The 24,572-nt window shown below is 39.7% G+C and overlaps 1 protein-coding gene across 1 annotated transcript in view; it reads left to right on the top strand.

Moving 5' to 3' along the window:
- Positions 1–575: 575 nt before the first annotated feature.
- The window catches only part of TMEM26 (transmembrane protein 26), a 43,373-nt gene continuing 19,376 nt past the window's right edge, over positions 576–24,572 (top strand). Inside the window, exons 1-3 of the mRNA XM_060033766.1 lie at positions 576–766; positions 19,055–19,133; positions 23,437–23,550. Coding sequence (XP_059889749.1) covers positions 576–766; positions 19,055–19,133; positions 23,437–23,550 — 384 coding nt within the window. The remainder of the gene's footprint in view (positions 767–19,054; positions 19,134–23,436; positions 23,551–24,572) is intronic.

Here is a 24,572-nt window from a genome sequence, read left to right on the forward strand (position 1 = left end):
ACCTGCCTGCGCAGCAGATTCTCCGGCTCTCCTGCGTCCCATCTCAGAGTCACCGTGAGAGCCTGTTCCTGCAAGAAGTGTGAGTGAATTAAAGTACTTCAGTGGAAAAGTAAGGGAACCCCCCAGCCCCCGACGTCCCCCTCCCCCTTTCTGGCTATGCAGCCCCACGACCTTCAGTCCGCCTCCCTCTTTCCAATTCCTCGGAGCGGCGAGGTTCTCGAGGACCCCACGGAGGCCGGGCGGCGGGGGTCGAGGGCAGGGACGGAGAGGGCCCTCCCCACTCCCCGGGATTGGGAGGGGGATGGGCAAGCGCGGCAGAATAACGCCTGGGAGCCCGAGCAGCGCAGCCCCAGACTCCCCGGAAAGCCCGAAAAGCTGGGTGCAGAATCGCCTCTCTTTCGAGAGTTCTCAGGAAGTTTGGGGGAGGGGCGCTCCGCTCGCTCCAGTTCGTGGGAGGGTGAGGGAGGACGACAGCAGCGGCAGGTCTCGGAGCTGTGTCGCGTCCCGCCCTCGGGCGGGCTCGGGTGCTCCCGGCGGCGGGGTCTGCGGGGCGCGGGCAGAGCGCGCCGGGCGGCATGGAGGGACTGGTCCTGCTCAACGCCCTGGCCACCCGGCTGCTCTTCGTGCTGCACTCGCTGGTTGGAGTCTGGCGAGTGACCGAGGTGAAGAAGGAGCCGTGGTACTGGCTGCTGGCGCTGCTCAACCTCTTGCTTTTTCTGGAGACGGCGCTGACCCTCAAATTCCAGCGCGGCAGAGGCTACAAGTGGTGAGCGCACCCTGGGTGACGGAGGGCACGCCGAGTCCCCGGGCGCTGTCCCCTGCGGCACTCTCAGGCGGCCCAAGAGCCCGTCTCCCCGACGATTCTTTACTGGGATGCGGAGGACCCCCATTGTCCTCGCTGGGAGCATCGAAGGAGCGCGGGATGCTTGGGCGTCGCTTGGACACAACGGAGTGCCCCAGGGTCCCAGGGCAACCCGGGAGAGGGGAAGGCTCCAGTTGCAGCCACGCGCCACCCAACCCCAGGTTTAGCAACTTGAAAGATGGGAAAAAAGAAGGGAAGCGCTTGCATGCTCTGCAGAAAGTGCTCCAAAGTGGGAGAGTAGTGGGGCGACGGGGGTGTCATGTGCTCCGCGTTCTGAATTTGGGGTGTGGTTGTGCACGGCTTAGCCTGAGTGCATGCAGTTATGGGAATGCCCTTCGCCGGGCATCAGCGACTTGTGCAAGGGCTTGTGCACATCGGGCAGCGCTGGGGGCAGCACTTCCCGGGGTGACAAGCCACTCGCAGCACGTCTGTGGTTTCAGCCGCTTCCCCGCAAACCAGCCCCAGCATGGCACTAGCTTCAGGTGTCTTCCGGGCTTGGTTGCTTCCGAGAGCCTCGGTTAATGGTCAGCCCATCTTGTCAGATGTGTCATTTCTTGCTTGTTTCAAACAGCCTGCTTAGTTTCACTTAGATTTGTTCTATATCACCTTAGGAAGTTACCTTAGATATAAATGTGTGATTTTGACATCGGTTTCACTTAACCCACTTAGATTCATCTTAATTTGCTCTAACTTGTACTAAGATGGTACTTTTGAGATGAATGTGCATTTCTGAGCTTGTTTGCTCATATAAAGTTTATATAGCATTTACAACGTTAAAAAAAAAAAAAAAGATGGGTTACGACGCTGGTGAAGGTACTAGCAGGCAGTGGTTCAGCCTTCACCTCAACGTGCCAGACCGCAGACTCTTTAGTGATGTTTTATTTCCTCCCCAAAGACTTGGATGGCAATCAAAGAACTGAGAAAAAGATTCCCTGCCATTTACAAAGCGCCTCTACCTCTACGGCTCCACTCCCAGGAAATTTTCAGCCCCAACTTATCTGAGTTAGGCCTCTTTCTGTATTATTTTTTAAAACAATGAGTCTGTGTTTTCATGTATGCCATATTTAAGAAGAATACCAACTGCTATGAGATAGAGGAAAATACGGTTAGCCAATTCAAGAATTGTATACATGATGGCATATTAAGAAAAAATAAAAGAAAAAACCCCTCTGGACAGTTTTACATATTAAACTACAAAAGGCTGTGTATTTCACTACAATCCAAGGGAGAGAATGCGTTGTCTCTTCAAATCATGTGAGTCTTGCTTAAATTTTCCACTGTCGAAAAATTTCTAGAATTATCAATGAAGGAATTATTCAAGTAGAATCAATTTAATACAACAAGGATTGGAGGAATGTCACTGCCCCTCCCCCCATTAACAGCTTATCAAGCAAGAGAGATCTGAGGAACTTTCCAGTATGCCTTTCGGAAATCTCAAAGAAAAATAGTATTAGTTCCCCAAATAAGCCTTAGGGTTAAAGAAACAGAAGGGAGAAAAGTGTTCACCCAGCAAACGGATCACATGAGATTGATTTAGCTTTTACTGAGTAGCTTTAACATGCTAGGGTAAAAAATATCTTCAGTAACATGAGGATGAAATCTGAGGCTTAAATATGTTCCACGGAAAGTAGTCCTGCCACCAGCCATCATCAGAGCTTCTGGGAGACATGTCAACCTCAGAAGAAGGAACAGCTCAACTGGCCCTGAAATATCCTCCTTCTTCTCCAAGAGTGAGGGCTTAGCTCACATTAAGTCAAAATTCCATGCCAGTTGTGTAGAAATACTGTAGGCAATGGAACCTTCATGTCCGTATCACCATTGACCACTGATTGACTCAGATTGACATGTAACTTAAAACGGAGAAAGGACAAAAGGATGGGCCAAAAACTGGTGATGGTCAATATGGCAAATTAAACAGGAAACTGGGGACATGTCTGTATATAGAGCATGGATTCAAAATCAGACAGATAATGGAGTAAAAATCGGGGCTTTCCTACTTACTTCCTGTGAGGCACTGAATAAGTTACTTAACCTTTTTGAGTCTCAGTTTCCTCATCTATAGATACTTATCTCATAGGTTGTTATGAATTAAATGAAATAATATATGTTGATGGTCAATGAATACAAAAGAAATGGTCTTTTCTAGATCCTACAGTTTTTCTTATTTTTCTTCTTATTAAAAAATATTCTGTGTCCAGTGGACATATTTTCTGTCTGTAAAAGTCAAAAAACTTTACTTGAGAGACTGGCCAGTAAACCATTGGTCCAGAGCCAAAAAGCAGAAAATAATTCTCATCTTTATTTCAGAACAGGCCCATGATGTATATTGTATATTATAGCACTAACTGAAAAAAATTTTTGCTGGCTCAATATCAAGATTATATTTGAGAGTTAGCAAAAAAAAATAAAAAATCCTTGATAGACTTGGCTATTATAAAATTTCAGGAACAAACGAGTCTTTGTAAAATGATCTAAACAGAAATGTGATAAGTAATTCTTTGTTCTACTGATGTTACCAAATAAAACCGAGTCTACAAATATCGTCATTTTCGTGATGGACAAAGGTCACATGCTGTTCTTTCATAACTTTGAGAAAAAAATCAGAAAGTGGAATGCTAAAAAAACATAGAAAATTATCCCAGATATAACATGGTGACACTTAAAAAGGGTTTGATTTGGGACATACTTCATTTCTGGATTGAAGTTTTCTGAGTAAGGAAAAGCATAATTTTTTGTTGTTTTTGAACATTAAAAAAAGTTGTCATTAGAAAATCAAGGCTGATGGAATAAAAAAAAAGATAAAGTAAAAATGATGGCAGTAGGAAAATGTTCCTCTAAGTAGGAAAATGTTACTACAGAGATCTTTATGTAGATCTACATAATATAAAGATATATGTATCTTTTTCTTTTGGCTGAGTTGGGTCTTCATTGCTGCGCATGGGCTTTCTCGAGTTGCGGCGAGTGGGGGCTACCCTTCGTTGCGGTGCGCGGCTTTCTCATTGCGGTGGCTTCTCTTGTTGCAGAGCACGGGCTCTTGCATGGGCTTCAGTAGTTGCAGCATGCAGGCCCTAGAGTGCATGGGCTTCAGTAGTTGTGGAGTATGGGCTCTAGAGCACAGGCTCAGTAGTTGTGACACACGGGTTTAGCTGCTCCACGGCATGCGGGATCTTCTTGGACCAGGAATCAAACCAGTGTCCCCTGCATTGGCAGGCGGATTCTTAACCACTGTCCCACCAAGGAAGTCCCTATATCTGTATCTTTCGATCCATTGGTCTTACAATTTTGACTCTACCCTATAGAACCAAAAGTACCCATATGCAAAGACACACATACAAAAATACTAATTTTCATCTTGTTAGTGGAAAATAAAGCTAAAATCAACCTGATTATTCACCAATAGATTGGTTGAAAAATTGTAATATACCCATGCTATAGAATATTTTGCTGGTATTAAAAATAATGAGCTAGGGCTTCCCTGGTGGCACAGTGGTTGGGAGTCCGCTTGCTGACGCGGGGGGCGCAGGTTCGTGCCCCGGTCTGGGGGGATCCCACGTGCCGCGGAGCGGCTGGGCCCGTGGGCCATGGCCGCTGGGCCTGTGCATCCAGGGCCTGTGCTCCGCAGCGGGAGAGGCCGCAGCAGTGAGAGGCCCACGTAACGCTAAAAAAATTTTAAAAAATAATAATAATGAGCTAGATTTTATCTATTGACTTTGAGGGATGTCCATGATATGTTGTCAGAAGAATAAAGTTACAGACTTATGTATATTATGCCCTCAATTTTTAAACAAACTTGTCAAAGAACTACCCTTTGTATCAATTGAATACATTGTCTATTTACTAGTCAAGAAGAAGAAGGAGGGGGAGAGGAGGAGGTGGGGAGGCAGGAGAAGAGAATGAGAAGAAGAAGAAAGAGGAGAAGAGAAAGAAGAAGAGTTGGAGGAAGAGGGAAAACCCTCTCACACTGAAAATCAATCAATCAAGGCCTGAACGGTGGACTAAACTCTGTTTACACATGAAGTGAAAATTTCTCTTCTGGAATATCGGATCCATGAAACTCCTTTAGACCGCTCTAGGCTAGTTTGAACATTGTTCTTTTTATTAAAATTTGCACCTGGCCCCAAATAAATCAAATCTATAGAAATCATGGCGCAATAAACAGAGCTAGAGAGGAAAATGTGAAAAAAATTTCTTGAAACACAGCAAACATATTACACTTGTCCAAAGAATGTTTCTTTAGCTATTCTTTGGATAGGAAAAATGGAACTAGAGCTGCTGAGCTCAGCTGTCCAGGGACAGGCAACATTACATCAACACTAAGAACTTGCCAGTTGGAGGAGCTTAATTTGTTGGAATCCTATAGAATAAAGAGGGTAAGCCAACGACACGTTCCTTGTTAAGTCCAACAAATGTGTGCTGGTGGAATTTGGCCCTTTTCCCCTAGTATTTATTAATTTCATCTGCTCTTCACTTACTTTTCATTAAGATGAAAATTAGTATCACTGCTTTATTTTTTCTTGATTTTGTTTTCTATTGTCTGGGCAACAATCCAAAGGGTCTGTGAATTACCATTTAGGTACAGTCAAACAGAAGATAAGATTTCCAGTTGCTTTCTAGCTAATATTGATAAAATATTCCTCAGGAAATAGAAAAACGATCAAGATTGTGACAAATTTGAAGCCTGTTCACTTAAAAGCAGGTGGTATCTGAGAATAAGTAGAAATCTAAGTTGAATTTATTGATAAAACTGTAGAATTGTAAGTACTGAGCTTTCTTCATCAAAATTTCAAGAATACAAGGTAAATATCATTGAGTTAATAAAACAGCTCACTTATATGGTCACCTTTCTGCATTGTCTCTTGCCCTTCTCTTTTTTTTTTTTTTTAAATAAATTTATTTATTTATTTTTGGCTGTGTTGCTACCTGCAGGCTTTCTCTAGTTGCAGCGAGCGGGGGCTACTCTTTGTTGCGGTGTGCTTCGGTAGTTGTGGCTCGCGGGCTTAGTTGCTCCGCGGCATGTGGGATCTTCCCAGAACAGGGCTTGAACCTGTGTCCCCTGCATTGGCAGGCGGATTCTTAACCACTTCGCCACCAGGGAAGTCCCCTCCCTTCTCTTTTATTAGGTTGAATCAGACAACTACTTGTTGACCTGCCTACTAAGTAAACATGACACATGCTAGACACTGTGAAGAAACAGAAAACAGACATATTTGAGATTTTAAAATAAAATGTAGCATTTCAATGAAGTGTTCACATGTGTGGGAATAAGAATAATTGTGAATAGTTAGCATTTTGTGATGTTCGGGCTCTTTCAAGTGTTTACAGAACTTCCCACTTGATCCTGACAGCAGCTGTAGTTATTTTGTTTCTGTTTTCTCCCATTTTTAGGTGAGGAAGCTGAGGCACAGAGTTGTTACACCATTTAAAGATCATTGAGCTGGTGATGGGGAAAGCAGGGATGTTAAGACTCTAACAATTTAGAGGAGAAAAGGATGTGGGGAGGAGTGATGGGGCAGGGTGGGGACGTGGCCAGGGGATGGTGAGTAGGGAGGGAGAGGGGGCTTTACAGCATTTGAGCCGCAGCAGGAAAAGCAGATATGAGAGAGAAGAGTGCCAAGGCTGGGTAAGTAAAGGACATCCTGAGGGAGGTGAGTGTGGGGAAACGATGACAGATTTCTCTGGAGGAAACACAGAGCCTTATCATTCTTCATTCAGCAAAAATACCTGGAACATCTCAAGTGTGTTAGATGTTTTTTTTTAGTGCCAAGAATACGGAGGTGAATAAATCCTGCCCTGAAAGAACTTGTATCTTAGTCAAGGGACTCAGAAAATAAAATAAATAATAAACAAATGTGCTGACGGGGAACTGGATAAAGGCAGTCAAAAGGTACAAACTTCCAGTTATAAGATAAATAAGTACGAGGGATGTAATGTACAACATGATTAATATAATTAACACTGCTGTATGTTACATATGGACGTTACTGAGAGTAAATCCTAAGACTTCTCATCACAAGGAAAAACTATTTCTTCCCGTTTCTTTTATTTGTATCCGTATGAGATGGATGTTTACTAAACTTACTGTGACAATCATTTCATGATGTACGTAAGTCAAATCATTAATGCTGTACAACCTTAAACTCACACAGTGCTGTATGTCAATTGCGCCTCAGTGAAACTGGAAGAAAAAAACCAGGTGTGCTGATAAGTAACAATAAGCAGGTAAACAAATGAGGGATCAGAATTATGAAGGCCTAAGTGGGATGGGTTATAGAGGGATGGAGGCCCGGGGGAAGGTTCCACTGGGTGGAAAGAGAGATGTCTAGCTGGGGAGGCGACATGTGAGCTGAGTCCGTTAGAGAGAGAAGGAGCCAGGCAAGGGAAGAGCCAGGGAGACGATGAAAGAAGTGAGAGGAAGAAGAGCTATGCGTGCCTTGGGACACTTCCGACATCCTCCCAGAAGACAGAGAAATACTGACTTTCTCTTCTAGTCTTCATTGTCTCTTCTCCCCATGTCCCCTGCCTCCAAGTGAGAAATTCCTTCTAAATTTTATATTTGATCATATCTCGTTTTAAAAAATTGAAGTATAGTTGATTTATAGTGTTTTAGGCATACAGCAAAGTGATCCAGTTATAGACACATACATACATACACACATGTGTATATATATAGTCTTCTTCAGATTCTTTTCCATTATAGGTTATTACAAGATACTGAATAGAGTTCCCTGTGCTATACAGTAGGTCCTTGTTGTTTATCTATTTTATACACAGTAGTGTGTATCTGTTACCATATCTCATTTGAAACATCATGTGTTTGAAAATGTCTGGCTGGCCCCCAACTAAAAACAGGAAAGATAAATTAAACATCAAAAGAGATTCCATCCTAAATTGATTGCAAATTCAAACCAATTGTGTAAAAAACTCAGTGAAATCTGATTTGATTAATCAATTGTATTTAGACGGTTCAGCAGCGGAAATGAAAAACCTAGACTAGACAGGTATCGTATGAGGTCTGACCCTGAACAAGTTTGGAGCAGTGTAGAAGAGCTCTGTAGGATTATAATGCTGTAGTATTTGATAATATGTATCTTCCTCTACCAAAACTGCTTACAAAAACGCCACAGAGGACGTTGGGAAATAAAAGCACTCTTCTCCTGATCTTGTGGGGTATCAGAGAGGACGAAATGAAGGCATTTAGAAGGAGACCCTATGATTTCCATATGGCCAGGGTGGGCACCGGAAATTCTCCCAGGAGATAAACTGTTTCTCTTCTTGTTCACATTTGCTGTCCAGATTTCCTGATATCTCTCCTTCACTTTTTAGTTATTCCAATAATACTTTCCACTGTGCATTGGACTTAACAGTACTGCCTGCAGTGTACATCCAGAGCTTTATAATATTCATTATCTTCACATGTGTTTGTGTGTATGCGTTTTCTATCCTGAACCTTGAGCTCAAGGCAAAAGGGTGACTTACATTTGCATCCTTTTTGTAGGCATACACTGAATGTTACCAGCAAATGACTTTGTTTTTAGTGATCCGAGTCATGGTTTAGGAGGAAGAGTCTTAACCTATCTTGAGTTAGTACTATGCTTTGCTCCTAAGAAGAAGTCGTATTTTCTTCCTTTATTTCACAATGAACTTGGGATCAAATCAATAATTATGGCTGCATTTAGAATGGGACCCCCAGGAAATTGAACCACTGAATGATGCCCGTGTTTTTCTCCACCAGTATGTTCAAGTGAGACATTTAAAACTGAAAATTAAGGCTATAATATTTTGTAACTTCGTGTACTTGACTGGGAGAAAAACAAAGTACAAATTAGTGTGGGCAGCTCCCATGAGTCAGTGTATATGTGTATATCCCTACTTCTAAATTTCAAGCATTTCTCCTTCTCATAGCAGTGACATTATTATGCATACAGCATCAGGACGAATCTGAATAGCTTCACTTTTATAACAATGGAAAATTCACCTTTACATGGAGGTTTATTTTCCCCATGTGCATTTCCCTCCCTACTCCAGAAGTTCCTCTAAAGTACCAATATCAGGCGTGTTAGACCTGGAGTGCATAAATCATTTTGTTAAAGAAAACCCGTGGTTTTTAAAAAATAAAATAGTATTTTTTAATATGCAGGTATGAAAAAATGAACTTTCTTTGAAAGTCACGTTCAGGATTGTTAACAGTCCACAATTTTAATATAAAATGCCAAGGTGGGGCTGATTTTGTTTATTTTTTCTGAATATAAACTTACCACCCATAGTTGTTCAGGGAGAGGGGTTATATTTTATCTTTGGGTTGTCTGACCTCCAAGAAGTAGCTGGTGCATGACTGACTTAATGTTGTATGCTTATTAGAATAAAAATTAGTAATTCTTAGATAAAAAAGAAGTCCTCTCTATGATGGATGCCTCTGACAGCCTCGGTTGGGTCCTACAAGAGTCCTTTGCTTTCTTATTTCCCTGATTGAGCCCCCTGTTCCACACACCTATTTTATTATTAGGAATAGCCTCTTAATATATTGGCTATGCCATTTTCTGACAGTCTGTTAATAATGGAGATGAGGAGGATGATGAAAGTGATGGTGATGATGCAGGTGGTAACAGTTATTGATTACTGAGTACTGACGATGCTCCTAGCCTGCTTTACATCCATTATCTCATGTGATCCTCACGACCACCCAATGAATTCGTTTTCATCTTTATTACTATTTTATGATGAGGACGCTGCGCATAGCAAGGCTAGGTCACTTATCTAAGGTCACGACTAGTAATAATAAATCACAAAGACAATGCCTAGCATATGGTGAGCCCTCACTTTTATTGAGCCAGGCTTTTGCACTGAATGGATTACCTCCTTCACTCCTCACAATAGCCCTCGTGCTACTATTCTAGCTCCTACTTGCACATGAGGAAGCCAAACTCAGAGAAGTATTCCCACGCTCGGCTTAAACTCCATCAGCCTGTTTGTTGTGCTCTGCATTCGGTAACCAGACTGGGTTTTGCCTGTGGACAGTACAACTACGTATATTTTGGGGGTCAAGGATTCCCTACAGTAGAGAAAGGGTCAAAGTATTTACTCTGTTTCAAAACTGGGGAGGTAAATCTCAGGTGACTTGCTAATGAGTACTAGGATGGTTTTGCTTAGAAGGTACAAAATTTCAGACTCCACATGGCCACGACTCAGAGACACTTGCACAAGCAGACATCCCTGTAAAATCAAAGCAGATGCAAAAGAAGACAGAAGAGGGGAAAAATTCTAGAGCGTCTTCATTTTTGGTCCTGAAGTGAAGAACCAATCTCTTCCACAGAACAGAAATAAATACCGTTGTCTTTTATAGAGTGAAATAAATTGAAGTGTTATATAAATAACATCCACAATGCATTTAATGCTCTGAGAGACCATTAAAATTCCTGTAGTCATTAGTGCTTAAGTTCGCTTGTTCATTAAACAATCATTTATTATAGTAGGTGCTATGATGGTGTTCTTGAAGGAATATAAAACATGCGCAGTTATATGAGGACAAGACAAAACAATACTCTGAGAACCAAATAATTTTCCACAAATTAAGTCCAAGAGTGCAGAAAGGCTTCAGAATAAAGATACGGTCTGTATGGTAGACTTGTTGGACATGGAAAATTTCTCAGGTATGTGCTTTATGTCCTAGCCTTTGAAGTGGCTGGTGGTTTTATAAGAGTGGAGAGAAGAGAGAAGGGCTTTTCAGGTTGAGGGAATATCATGATGGTAATACACAGGGTTTCAGCTGGAACCAGTTCATTTACGAAGATGTCACGATTTCCTTTGCCTCAGAAATTCTATGAGAAAAACAGTCATGTAGATCCTAAAAATCGATGCATATTTTGTCCCTAGAGCTCGTTTAGTCATCCTGAAGCATTTTGTTGAGGTTTGAACGTGAGCAACTTCAATTTTAATGGAGTTTGTTCTTGCTTTAGATATCATCTTGGAAATTCTTAAGCGAAGTGAAGTATGCAATACTAATTTTGCTAGTGGTTGATAATATACTTTGAGAATGTTACCTTATTGAAAAAAACAATCAGTGACAATGAACAAAGAAAGTTATAATTAAAGGCCTAGTGTTCAGCTTCAGAAGTATTCTCCTTTTTACAAAACCTAGATGTGGGCATTCTTCAAGGGCTTTGGAAATCTAAAGAACGACTCCACTGGAATAGGCATTCCTAACCCATTTGAAGTTCCTCCCTGGGTCTTCTATTCTCGTTATTAGTCTGCTCCCCCATAAGATCCTGGACAAAACAAACCCATCATCTGATCTTGGTACCTATGGAAACCTACACACTCCATATTCAATTTTCCATTGGTGGGGAGTTCTCACCAGCCTACGGCCATTTGGTTGTGGCCTCCCCTCCCCCTGCTCCTCCCTTATGGGCGGGTACCAGCAAAGGGCTCTAGGAGGGAGGTGATGACAGATTAGTGATTTCCCAGGCATTTGGGGGTCATGTGTTCTAGAGGAGCACAGGGTGCATTTTGAGGGGTGGCAGAGGGTAGGTGCTATCTGGAGACTGTCGTATTGGACACCCTTACCCCCTGTGCTAACAGAAAGCCCTCCTGAGCAGCCCAGATGGAAACCGTGGCTGTTAAGGCCCACTTCAAGAAACCAGTCTACGAGTAAGGAGGCCAGACAGTCCTTAAGTTGTTAGACACGGTTTAGGGGCTCATGAAAGGATATCTTGACCTAGTTTCTTGATTTCCATGAAAAGAAGCCTATTAATATAAAGTGCTCCAGAAATCTTGAAGACCCTCGAGGCTGTTTAACACGAGATTTTGAAACCTGGGTCTAGTATATCCTGATAACTCCACGCTGCCTTTGTAGAGTAGGAAATACTGAGCAGTGAAATATAAATAAAATCGCAGTTCGCATCAAAGTAATTTTGGAACATTATTTTTGCTCCATTTAAATATTATCTATCTTCAGATTTATGCATATAATTACAAGATTAGAATCCTCACTGTTTGCAGAGAGAAAAGCTGATATTATGGTTAATTTTTCTTCTATTTGCCTACTTCCATTGTTGTATGTTTCTAAAGTGAATAAATGTTACTTTTTCAATAAGAAAACAATAATAAATATCATTTTGGGGAAGAGGAAGATGGAGTCCTAATTCTAGGCTAATGGTGAGTTGAAGTAGATATCCATTGCAGGGCTAAATTGCTAAATGTCATGACATAATCATTTTGTGAAAAACACTGTCATGTTGAAATGACAACTTTGTATGACAAATGATACTTTATATTTGGATGAACTGAACTGAAAATAAAGCAATGAGTATAGCTCTTTAAGAGCTCAGAGCAGTGTCTAGCATGTAGGAAGACCAACAAACATATTAGTGAACAAATAAGTACGTAAACAAATAGAGAAAAACGTCCTTTAATGTAAGGTGCTCCTGCTGTGTACTTAGAGAGAATTGGTGTGTTGGCTAAGGGCTGTGAAATAAAAAACAAACAAACAAATAAAAAAAAATTTCTGTGGAGAAAAATTATCTTCAGGAAGGCTGGAATTTAGAAAAACTAGCTGAGCAAAGGGAAAGCAATTTGGCATTAAAGTATTAATGCTGGGCATCTTCTATATGGTGATAGGGTAGTGATGGTTGGAACTGTGGTAAGTCTGAGTTTCCAAGGATAGGTAGCTCATCAGTAATCAGGTATTATCAATTTTGTAAAAATATCCCACCTGGACATGTCTTATTCATTTAATCATATATTTATCAGTTTTTGTCAGTCTCTCAATAGTGTAACATAATTTTATAAACAAGCAACCAGAAACCTGATTTATTTCTGAGATGGCTAGACCCCTCTCTGGTATTAGTGCTTGTGGTTGGTATCTACTTACTTTTGATACAATTAAGACATGAAAACTGGAGTAAAATGATTTGTAGCCCCTAAGAAAGGGCATGCAATTTGGTTAATTACCCAGAAAGAGGTGGGATCGGGCTTAGTTTTTAATTTTTAGAATTCACATTCTCCTTGGTTCCAAAAATGAATCGCTGACAATGAACTATCAAGAATATGACAAACCTTCAAAATAATAAGTAACAGCTAAATGTCATCTTGAAATATTAAAATCCTTCGTAGTGGCAAAAAATACCAAATTTATACAAGAACAGAATAATTAGTTTCCTTCAGAAAAACTTCTGATAAGAATCAATTTATGATGATATTTCAAAAAGAGATTTCTAGTCAAACCAGCAACAGAGTGTCAAGAAAGTTGGAATTATAAATCAACTAGGACCTTATGAAATCACTGACGATTTGGGGGAGCCCATCATGTGCCAAACACTGTGGAAGGAGCTGAGGGCATAATGTTGAGCAGACAAGACACAATTCTGTGCTTGTATTGGGTTGGCCAAAAAGTTTGTTCATTTAGTGAATACGTTGTTCAATAAAGGTCTTCATGAGAATGAAAAGCGTCCTTTATTTTTACTTAAAACCGAACGAACTTTTTGGCCACTCCAATATTACTCAGAATTGCTGGGAGACAATTAGTGACCACAGGTACACATACACATAGATACATATATATAGTTATAAAATTTGAAACTGTATGGGGTGAAAGTGAAGAGTGTTATATATAGAACAAGTGTAACAAGGAGATCTAATATAGGCTCGAAGGACAAGGAAAGCTTTTCTGTGGAGTCCTATAGAGCTGACATGAATTTTGAGAAGGAGATAATCCGGTGAAAAGTGAGGGAGAGAGGTATTTCAAGGGGGAGAAATACATGTGTGAAGGCCTGAGTTAGGAACTCACTCAGCTTTTTTCCAGAACTGAAAGAAAACACCATTATAGGAGCTCAGTGAGGAAGAATGCAAGCAACAGAGACCAAGAGGTAGGCAGGGTGCTGATGGTACAGCATTTTATAAGTCATGATGAGCAAAAAGCCCACGCCAACCATGACTGTGTGACAGTAACTGCCTTAACCGTGAACGTGAAGTTAGACATAATGATGTCCACAGCACTGCAAACAACTTCCCTTGATTCAGGGAGTCTCAAATAGGTTTGGTTTTGAGAACCATAGTTTAAAAATGGGATTGATTTCAAGTTATTTGAAGAAACAATCTTCTAACCAGGTATTCTGTGGGTCTGCTTTAAGTGTAGGTGCTGAATATGTGGCCATGAGTGTATCTGCAGAGCTGAGCCTGGGTAAGGCAGCAACTCACATGTATTGAGCATATACAGTATCAAGCTCATAACACTGTCTTATTTAATCCTCACAACCACCCTATGAGGTGGATATTATTATACCCATTTCCATAGACAAGGACATTGAGTCTCAGGAAAGGTAGCGACTTTCTAAAGATGAATGAATAGAAGAGGCAAGATTCAAGTTTGGGTCTCTCAAGTTCATGAAAATGCTACCACAGTGTCACAGTTCCTCAAGGGACACAACAAGAGGAGCATACTTGTTACCAGACCCGCTGAAATGGGAAGAAAATGTCCTCGTAGATGCCAGCAGCCTCCATTCACTTCATTTGCTCAATCCTCCCTTTATTTATAAATTCAGGCATTCAAGCATTGAAGTATTTGCTTAATAAACATTAATTAAAGACTTCAAAAGACACCTGAGACCACTGAGGAGGGGAAAAAATGAAGGAGAGGGAAGAGGGAAGGGACATAAAGATATATATGACTCAGGATCTGTCTTCAAGGAACTTAGGAAAGCGAAGTCATATATACACATAACAAGAAAACAGTGGAGAATGTGTTGGGTCACAAGAAAAATACAAGTTAAGATTAACTGCTGCCATTAATTCCTATATTGCAAAATACAGGAAGGACGTCGATGGGTAGATGTAAGAGGAGGGCTTTCCAAAACAGGCAGTCATAATTTGAAGGGACGTTTGCTCCAAAAACCATGTCAGAGCCTCTCTTCTCAGACGGACCAAGCTGAAGGGGCAATAGAGCCCTTTGCTCTTAACAGGGACCCATGGTCCAATAAAACATATGTGACATATGGTTGAAATGTCTTCTTCATGTCCCAAATAAAACCTATCATACATGTTTTAATACTTCTCTAGATTATAGAGACTTATTTTCTCCATAATTAAAAAAAAAAAGAAATTTCAGTTGTACAACTACCACAGCCTGCTACTGGGGGGGGGGGGAGGGGGAGGGGGAGGGGGAGGGAGAAAGTAGGGAAGGAAGCTCCTGATTCTCATTTGCTATTGACCACTTTGCAGACTAGGCATTTCGTTGGTAATTCTACCTGGAAGCCTTTGGAAATTCCAGCAAATCCTCTTAGGTGTAGGGTTAAGAGGGTGGGAAATAGGGAGAGAAAGACTATGGACTCATACACTCTTGAGCTGAATATGATTAATTCTTGGGGGGTTAAATGTGATTCCCTCTTCCCACCCCCTTTTCACTTACATCAAATAGGTCTGATGAAGAGGGGCTGAAGTGAGGGAAACTTTCTAAAACATTTTGTTTTGTTTCATTTTAAATACACAGCAGGTTGAAACTACCGAGTTGCTCAGCTTGATAGAATGTGGTAAAGGAAGAGGAAGGGGAAGGGGAGATAAGATTAGATAATGGAGGCTTTGAATATCAGAGAGAGAATTTAGATTTTCTGTAGTAAGCAGCACAGAAAATCCTGGATTTGGAAGTTTTTTGTTTTCTAATATAACTAGATTCCTAATTAGAGGAAATATGTTGAACCAGGATAGTATTTTTTTCCAGTTATAGAAATAAATCTTATGCATAGAAGATGTTAAGGGTTATTGTTCTTTTTTATTCTTAACCTCTTTCAAGAGCTATGTTATGTTCGGTCTAGAGTCTCCCTAGATTATTATTGTAACAGTATTGTTAGGGGAGTTAATCCCAAAATTAATTCCAAGAGAGTCAACAAAACTGCAGTCCAGCCAACATTTGATGTATCCAAACAGACATTTACATATTCCCTCCGACTGTCCCTCCAACCAGAATTCATTTCCTTTCCCAATTTCACAAAGGAAATATTCTCTCCTGATGTTTCCCTTGATATGGAAGGTCAAAGAATTAAGTGTTCCTTTTCTTTTTGAAAGCATGTTCAACATGGGGGCTTTTGATATCTTGCTGCAGCCCAGCCATCATCTAAATCAGATTTTAATAATATCATGACCCATACCCTTTTGTTTCAAAATTATTTTTTGCAGGAATTCAAAGGTAGGGTAGTGTCCATTTAAATACTGATTTTTTTAAACATCTTTATTGGAGTATAATTGCTTTACAATGGTGTGTTAGTTTCTGCTTTATAACAAAAGTAAATCAGCTATACATATTAAATACTGATTTTTTTTAAAAGACTCTCTTTCTTTTACCCTTTCTCCCTTCTTCTCCTCAGAAGTTGAAAGGAGATATTAATGAAAGGGTTAACAGCCTTTAAAAAGTCCATTCTAAAAATTTTCCTGCATTTAGGATTGCTCACTTCTTCCCCCACTGGATTATAACAGTATGAATTTAGTAGCATTTCATCTCAAACAATTCTATTTTTGAGCAATTAACATTTCTATTTTTCAGGTCACTTTAAACCATCACATATGTGTACTAAAAGTATTTTAATAAAATTACATTGACTTACAATTTTGACTTTAAGATGATTCATAAAGCAAGATTCCAATCTAAATTAAATGAAATTGGAAGAAATAAATTTGGAAAGTATGTAATTTTCATCTTCTTTCAAATTTTTAAGGACATGTTTTCATTGCACAATGTCCCATAATTATATTAATAGTAGCTACTTGTTATTGAATGCCCAACTCTGCCAGGCGCTGCTTTATAGAAAGTACAGTTGACCCCTGAACAGTATGGGTTGGAACTGTGCAAGTCCACTTATATACATATTATTTTCAAGAAATACATACTATAGTACTACATGTCCCATGTTGTTTGAATCTGTGGATGTGGAACTGTGGATACAGAGGACCAACTACAGAGTTATATGTGGATTTTCAACTATGCAGAAGGTCAGTGATCCTAACCTCCACGTTGTTTAAGGGTCAACTGTATAATAAAAATTCCTGTGAGATAAATGTGACAGCTACGGACTGAAATGTGTTCTCCCCAAATTCATATGTTGAAGCCCTAACCCCCAATGTAACTGTATTTAGAGACAGAGCTTTTAGGAAGTCAGTAAGGTTAAATGAGGTTCATAAGGGTAGGGTTCTAAAATAATAAGATTAGTGGCCTCATAAGAAGAGAAGAGAGGGCCTTCCCTGGTGACGCAGTGATTAAGGATCCACCCACCAATACCGGGGACACGGGTTCGAGCCCTGGTCCGGGAAGATCTCACATGCCGCAATACAGGGGACACAGGTTCGAGCCCTGGTCCGGGAAGATCTCACATGCCACAATACAGGGGACACGGGTTCGAGCCCTGGTCCGGGAAGATCCCACATGCCACGGAGGAACTAAGTTGGTGCACCACAACTACTGAGCCTGGGCTCTAGAGCCCATGAGCCACAACTACTGAGCCCGCATGCCACAACTACTGAAGCCCACACTCCTACAGCCCATGCTCTGCAACAAGAGAAGCCACTGCCATGAGAAGCCTGCGCACCAAAACGAAGAGTGGCCCCCGCTCATAGCAACTAGAGAAAGCCCGCATGCAGCAACGAAGACCCAATGCACCCAAAAGATAAATTAAAAAAAAAAAAAGGGGCTTCCCTGGTGGCGCAGTGGTTGGGAGTCCGCCTGCCAATGCAGGGGACACGGGTTCGTGCCCTGGTCCGGGAAGATCCCACATGCCGTGGAGCGGCTGGGCCCGTGAGCCATGGCCACTGAGCCTGCGCGTCCGGAGCCTGTGCTCCGCAATGGGAGAGGCCACAGCAGTGAGAGGCCCACGTGATGCAAAAAAAAAAAAAAAAAAAGAGAGAGAGAGAGAGAAATCTCTTTCTGTCCTTGTGATGTGTATGCACTTAGGAAAGGACATGTGAGGATCTTGAACTTCTGACCTCCAGAACTGTGAGAAAATAAATTTCTGTTGTTGAAGGCATGCAGTCTGTGGTATTTTGTTATGGCAGCCTAAGCTAGTATATGACTGTTCCCATTTTGTGGATTAGGAAGCAAACAGAGGTCAGTGGCAACACTAACATTTGAACCTGATGTGTCTGACTACAAACAAAAGCACTCTCTTTGAATTGCCCTCTGAATTTTGAGTCTGAAAATAATTAATATAGATAGCTCTTTAAAAAAATACCAAACCCTTCATCTGTTGTTTGTTGGTATAGGCATACCTTGGAGATACTGCAGGTTCAGTTCCAGACCACTGCAATAAAGCAAGTCACATGAATTTTTTGGTTTCCCGGTGCATTTAAAAGTTATATTTACACTATACTGTAGTCTTTTAAGTGTGCATTGTTTTAAAAATCAATGCACATACACTTAATTTAAAAATGCTCCATTGTTAAAAAATGCGAACTATCATCTGAGCCTTCAGTGAGTCTTGGAAGTAACATCAATGATCACTGATCACACATCAGCATAACAAATATAATAATAATGAAAAAGTTTGAAATATGTGACACAGAGACACAAAATGAGCAAATACTGTTGGAGAAATTGCGCTGACAGACAGACTTCCTTCACGCAGAGTAGCCAGCAACCTTCACTTTGTAAAAAATGCAATATCTGTGAAGTGCAATAACGCAAAGTGTAATAAAATGAGATGTGCCTGTATTTTTATTTGTACCAGGTTTAGCAGAAACACACAAAGCCAGTTGATTTCCTTCAGTACATATCATCTGATTTTTGTCTTTTTGTACGTTACTATTTGAGCTCTCAGAATTTCAGGTTAATGTTGAAAAATGTAGCCAATCTTTCTGAAAGTACAATGTTCAAAAATCCAAGATTTACTATTTCTGTATTTGCTTTTTGTAAAATGTATTAAATACAAAATACACAGTTTTGTGCCTGAAACTAATTGGCAGTACCCCATTAAACTATATTAAAATTAACATCTATTAATTGGATTAGAAATTCAGTGAGAATGACAGCTGCTAGTGCCTTTTACAGTTATTTTGTTTCTCTATAATCCATATGGCAGGAATCACATAATGCTTTTTCCCCCTTAGAAATAAACACTTGAGATAAAATGGTCTGACTCAGTGTGGTCAGGGTATGTGCACTTGTTTTCTTTTTAAAAAATTTTGTAAAAGCTGAGCTATCTTTTTTTTCCTCTTTCACAGGTTTTCACCAGCCATATTTTTATATCTCATTAGCATTGTTCCATCATTATGGCTTCTTGAAATGCACCATGAGACCCAGGTATGTCCTTTTGGAAAGAAGGGAAGTGGAATACTCAGCAATAAACTACATTCACATTATAATCCAATTTCTGTCAGAAATGCACTTTTCTAAGGAACTGGAGTTATCAAGATTTGAATAAGTAAGAGGCCTCAGCGAAAAGGAAGTGAATCCATGATCTGTAAAACCCCATGAAAATGTTGCATTCATTTAAGATTTAAGACTACATCATTCATTAACAATTTGGGTTAGAGATCTTGTTCTTAAGACTTCCCCTCCAATATGCTACAGTTTACATGGGGATATACAATTCTGGTTTTAACCCTTGCCGCTTCAACGAGTTATTGTGCTAAGAACGGGCAGGGCTCAGTCATCTAGCATCCTATAAAATGACAGTTTTAGGGACAACAGAAACAAAAAAGAAACCCCATCATCTGTACTCAGCTATACAAATACAATCACACTTGGAGGGGCTATATGAAGTAGTCTGTCTTAAAATACAGGCTTTGCAGGTTACAGGAGATTCACTTTTGAGGGTCCTATGAACTGTCTCAGTAAAATAGGAATTTCACCCTAGGGACCCGAAATAAGGGTAAAGGAGAGGAGCCAGGGGACCCACCGTCAGGAAGGGTGGGCTCTCTGTTTTAAGACCACACTGACCTAGAAAACAAACAGTGGGTTCCAATAAGAGTCCCTAATCTATATTAGGGAGATACAGAGGGAGGTACTGATTTTTAAGTGAGCTGCTTCTTGCCTGGGCAACCCTAGGTAGCAGGCTCTAGGCTGGATTTGGTCATTGATTGTTGTAAATGCTCTTGTACAACACTGGGGGTGCCAGTTGGCGAAGTCCATCAGACTGCAGCCTGGACATCACATCTTCAGGGTGCAGGTTACAGGTTCATATGTTTTACAGTAGTTATAATATTATTTTAGGACATTTACTGGTAAAATCTGTGAGACTGTTTCACAGATTTCTTTGCTACAGTTGGTCATTTCATAGCAAAGTTAAGCCTCTTATATATGTTTCAGATATTCAAACCTTATCTGGAAAATGCTTGCTCCAAATTTTAGGCACACAGATGGGAATTTAGTTCTGTAGACTATTTCTGAATTCCACAAGCATGTACCAATGATGTAGGCATGAAGAAAACATTTGTCTGCCTAAATCTCCTGTTTAAAAAACACTGAAGTCAAAGACTCTCTATATGTTTGTAGCAAAAGTATTTTTGTCACAGTACATTGGTTGGTTCAAGTTATTATAGCTTTTAAAAACGTACCATAAGGATTAGGGGACTGTTTCAATTTCCTTACTACTTACTGCTTTCAAGGATATGAAAATAAGCTCTGGTGATTTGAATCATTTTTTTCCTTCACATCTAATTCTATGACGTGGCTATCATCCACAATAACAATTCATTTCCCCAAATGCTTTTATAATATAAATGCTTTGCACAGTTAATTGATATACAGGTCCAATCCTATTACAACAAATAGCATGCAACCAAAAGCTCTCTTTTTAAGAAAAAAGAGATTTTTGAGCCCTGGGAAGTACCTCTTTAATTTTCATACTACAAAAGAAATTGGACCTTTAGCAGTAATGGATTTGACTCATTTTGACACTGAGAATTAAAACGAATGCCCAGTGATTGAATTGGGCAGGCTGGGCAGAGACAGAAGTAGAAAAAAGAGAGAGAGAGACAAAAAAGTATTGGCATTGCGTTTAAAGAAATAAGAAATGGCAGAATAAAGGGAGGTAGAGAAATTCTTAGTCCATTCATGTAGGAAATTTTGGTTATGATAATAATCACTTTTTTCATATAGTCCCTTCATTTCGAAGTATTTTCAGATACATTTTCTCATGTATACACCCAGCAACATGGTATATGGATTTCTATTTTATAGAAGAGGACCCTGAGACTAAGAAGGGTTAAGTAATTTTCCCAAGGCCACACAGCTAATCAACCACAGTTCTGGGGCTTAGAACCTGAGTCTTGAGCCCTAGTGCATTAAACCACACTGCCTTTCTCAATTATGTGTTCTGTGTGTTCCAGGAATTTGCATCAAAATCATCTGGATTTTTCATGATGGGAAAGGATCATTTAATTTCCTTTCACATTTTCCCTTTACTCTATACCCTAAATGCTCTAACCTATGACTTGGCATTTGAAAAACATGCTGACCTATTTCATGAAAACATTTCTCCTAGATGATCAATTCTGTACCTTCATTTCTGAATCTGGCTGGGTCTACCTGAATGGAAACAAAATGCTTATGACAACAGTTATGACCTTAACTCTTAGTCAAGTCTATTTATGAAGTGGCACAATTCAAGCAAAGGAAATTTTCTGGTCTTGATGGTGTCACAGTCTGGTTGACCCAACGGAGTACTTTCTAAGCTATTAAAACTTTTAAGACAGAGCCCACGAAAAAGTGACTTGTTGGCACCCAGATCGTGCACGTCACTCACTTACACAATGCTGAATGTAAACAATATTACCATAAAAACAATATAAGTCAGGTTAGGTCTTAGGAGTTAAACCACTGTTCTTTGCAGTCCTAAGGCAGCTGCCACTTAAAGGAAAGTCGTATCAATTTATAACAAATAGAGTTCTAAGAATAAAGAGGGACTCAGGTCTTTATACCATAACACGAACTACAAAACTATTTGCTATCAAGTTATCTTATGCTGCAGTATAGATGACGATGTTTTAAAAATAACAAGATGTCTATGGATTTTCAGTGATAAGAATGTAAAAAAGCATCAGGGTCACCATTTTAAATATACAATCTGCTTTTCATGCCTGTAAGAGAAGTGGTCAAATTTGTTTCCTATTGAACATGAGGTTCTTAGATAGAGTCACCAAACTCCTCTGCAATGAGGATTTGTTGCTCAAAGATTTAATTTGTTATCTTTATTATCTTTTCTCGGAGCCTTAGCTGTACAAAAACAAAGGGTACAAACAACTGCATTTTTGCTCTTAGAGTTACGGCACATGGCCATTTTTCTTAATTATTCTTGTCATTTCACCTGTAACACTAGTTGTCTTGATGGAAGGGAGGAAAAAAATAGCTTCTTGACAGACTTTCTTTCCTACTTTTCCAAGTAGCTCATAGAATGATCGATGAAGTATCCAGAATAACTAAGAAAAATACACTTCTCACAATGTTAGCATTTAAAAAATAATAATTTCTCTCTAAATCCAAACGTGTGATCATGTGTGTGTGTGATCATGTGTGTGTGTGTGTGCATGTGTGTGTGTTTGTGCGTGTGTGTGTGCATGTGTGTGTGCGCATGTGTGTGTTTGTGCATGTGTGTGTGCATGTGTGTGTTTGTGCGTGTGTGTGCATGTGTTTGTGCGTGTGTGTGCATGTGTGTGTTTGTGCGTGTGTGTGTGTGCATGTGTGTGTGTTTGTGCGTGTGTGTGTGTTTGTGCATGTGTGTGTGTATGTGTATGTGTTTCAAAAGTACGTTTGCTCTGCAGATGTTTTTAAAAAGAACAACCATATATATATATATATATATATATATATATATATATATATATATATTTTTTTTACCCATTTGTGAAATAATCATTGGCTACAGTTACATTTTCAAGTGCCACCCCTTTCCTCTCTTATGTACTTTTTTCTTCTCTTTCTGTACCTCAGAGTCCCAGCATCTGGCTGGATAAAAATCATCCACAGTTCACTTGTAGAAATTTGCATGCAAAATGAAAGAACAAGAAGGGGGAAAAGTGCCATTTATTTTAGGTCTATTGCTAAATTTTTTATAAACCTAAACTGACTTCTAAAGTGACACAAGATGTATATGTTGATGGGTGAATATGTTAATTTATTATTATTTTGGGGGGGTTGCTACAGTGCTTAACAGGCATGATTGAAAGTAACTGAATTATCTATATTAGCAAAATGGTATTTTAGATGAAGAGGCCTCTGGATGAGAAACAAAATCTTAGAATGAATGCTTTGACCAGGATCATACATGCTTTCATTGGTTGTTGGTTTGTTTTATAATTGATCCAGGGTTCAAGGAAGGGAACACAGTGATCGATCCATAGATTCTATAGCTCTCCACAATGAACTCAGAGCATCTACATCCTCATAGACTTGTGGAAAAATAAGACATGTATAGTTGACTCTTTTCTCATATTAGCTGAAAACTGGTTTTCTATCTCAAGCCTATATTCTGATTTTCAGAAATGTTTATGCATACTATGAAACGTCACATATTTGCTCATAACCTCTTAGACACATTGAAGCCATCTTAAACTCTACCTACTGTGATATTTTTTGACATACTGCTTTTTAAAACACTTCTTAGTATTGCAGTAGCCAATCTGAAGGAATGTCAAAGAACACCAGCACCAAAGAAGACTTCAATCAAACTCTGTTGTCAACTGAACAAACCAACAGAGCGGATGATCTCATTGAAACGGTGAGAGCTTTCTCACTGTATATTAAAGGATCTAGCAGATCACCTTTTCACTTGGTGAGGATAACATACTCCATACCTTTCAGCTCATTCTTTCCTAGGGAAATTTGCCAATTGTTTGGCTCAGGAATTCACAAGATAATTGTATTTAAAAATACTATTAAACATATTTCACTTGCATAATAGGCATATATATCTTATATACATTAATAAATATATTTAACCTACAGTATTAAGGAACCTTTAACACTTAGATCAGTCTATGTACAAAGAGAGATACATACATTTGTGAAGGAATGATATAATGGAAAGACTGGGATCTGCCCTATATATTTTTTAGGTGTTTATGTTAATAAATCAGGGAAGGTTTCCAGCCAAAATAGAATCGCTTGTTTGTTCTTCTCATGCTTGATATTTGGCAAACTAACCATGACCTATTAGAAAATGATATACTGGAGAGACTCAAGGCCAAGGCCCCTACCACTGAACCATGTTTTCAACAATAAGACAGGCTACAGATTCTGTGAGGTTGAACAGAGCTACTTCAAGCTTCAATCACAGCTTACCCAGATCACTTTGAACAAATCAATCTCACTGTCTCTCAGTTTATCATCTGACAATTGAAAATATTAACACTGCTAGTATGCTTCCTCCAAGAATTAAATAAAATGTATGAGAAGTCTCAAAGAAGTGTGCAAATGAAAGATTACTTACTGATCTTCACTCACGGCTTCAATCAGGGTAGCATCCTGCCTTGTCTTTTATCCTCCCTTAACCTTTACACTTGACACCAGCACGTGATCAAGAGGGGTAAATAAATTTTGCACAGATATAGTTAAGTCACTTGTATACATCAGTTGGAATCACTATTCAATCCACTTAAGATCTACACCCTTGTCGTCTTTAGAGATCATAACTGATAGGGCCAATAATATACTTTAAAAGTTATTTGGAAGTTAAGTGGGCAAGAGATGGCATCCAGAATACATGAATGGGTTGTAAATTTTTCTCAGAGTCCAAGAATA

The sequence above is a fragment of the Delphinus delphis genome, chromosome 16 (genome assembly GCF_949987515.2).
Source record: "Delphinus delphis chromosome 16, mDelDel1.2, whole genome shotgun sequence".
Classification (NCBI taxonomy): Eukaryota; Metazoa; Chordata; class Mammalia; order Artiodactyla; family Delphinidae; genus Delphinus; species Delphinus delphis.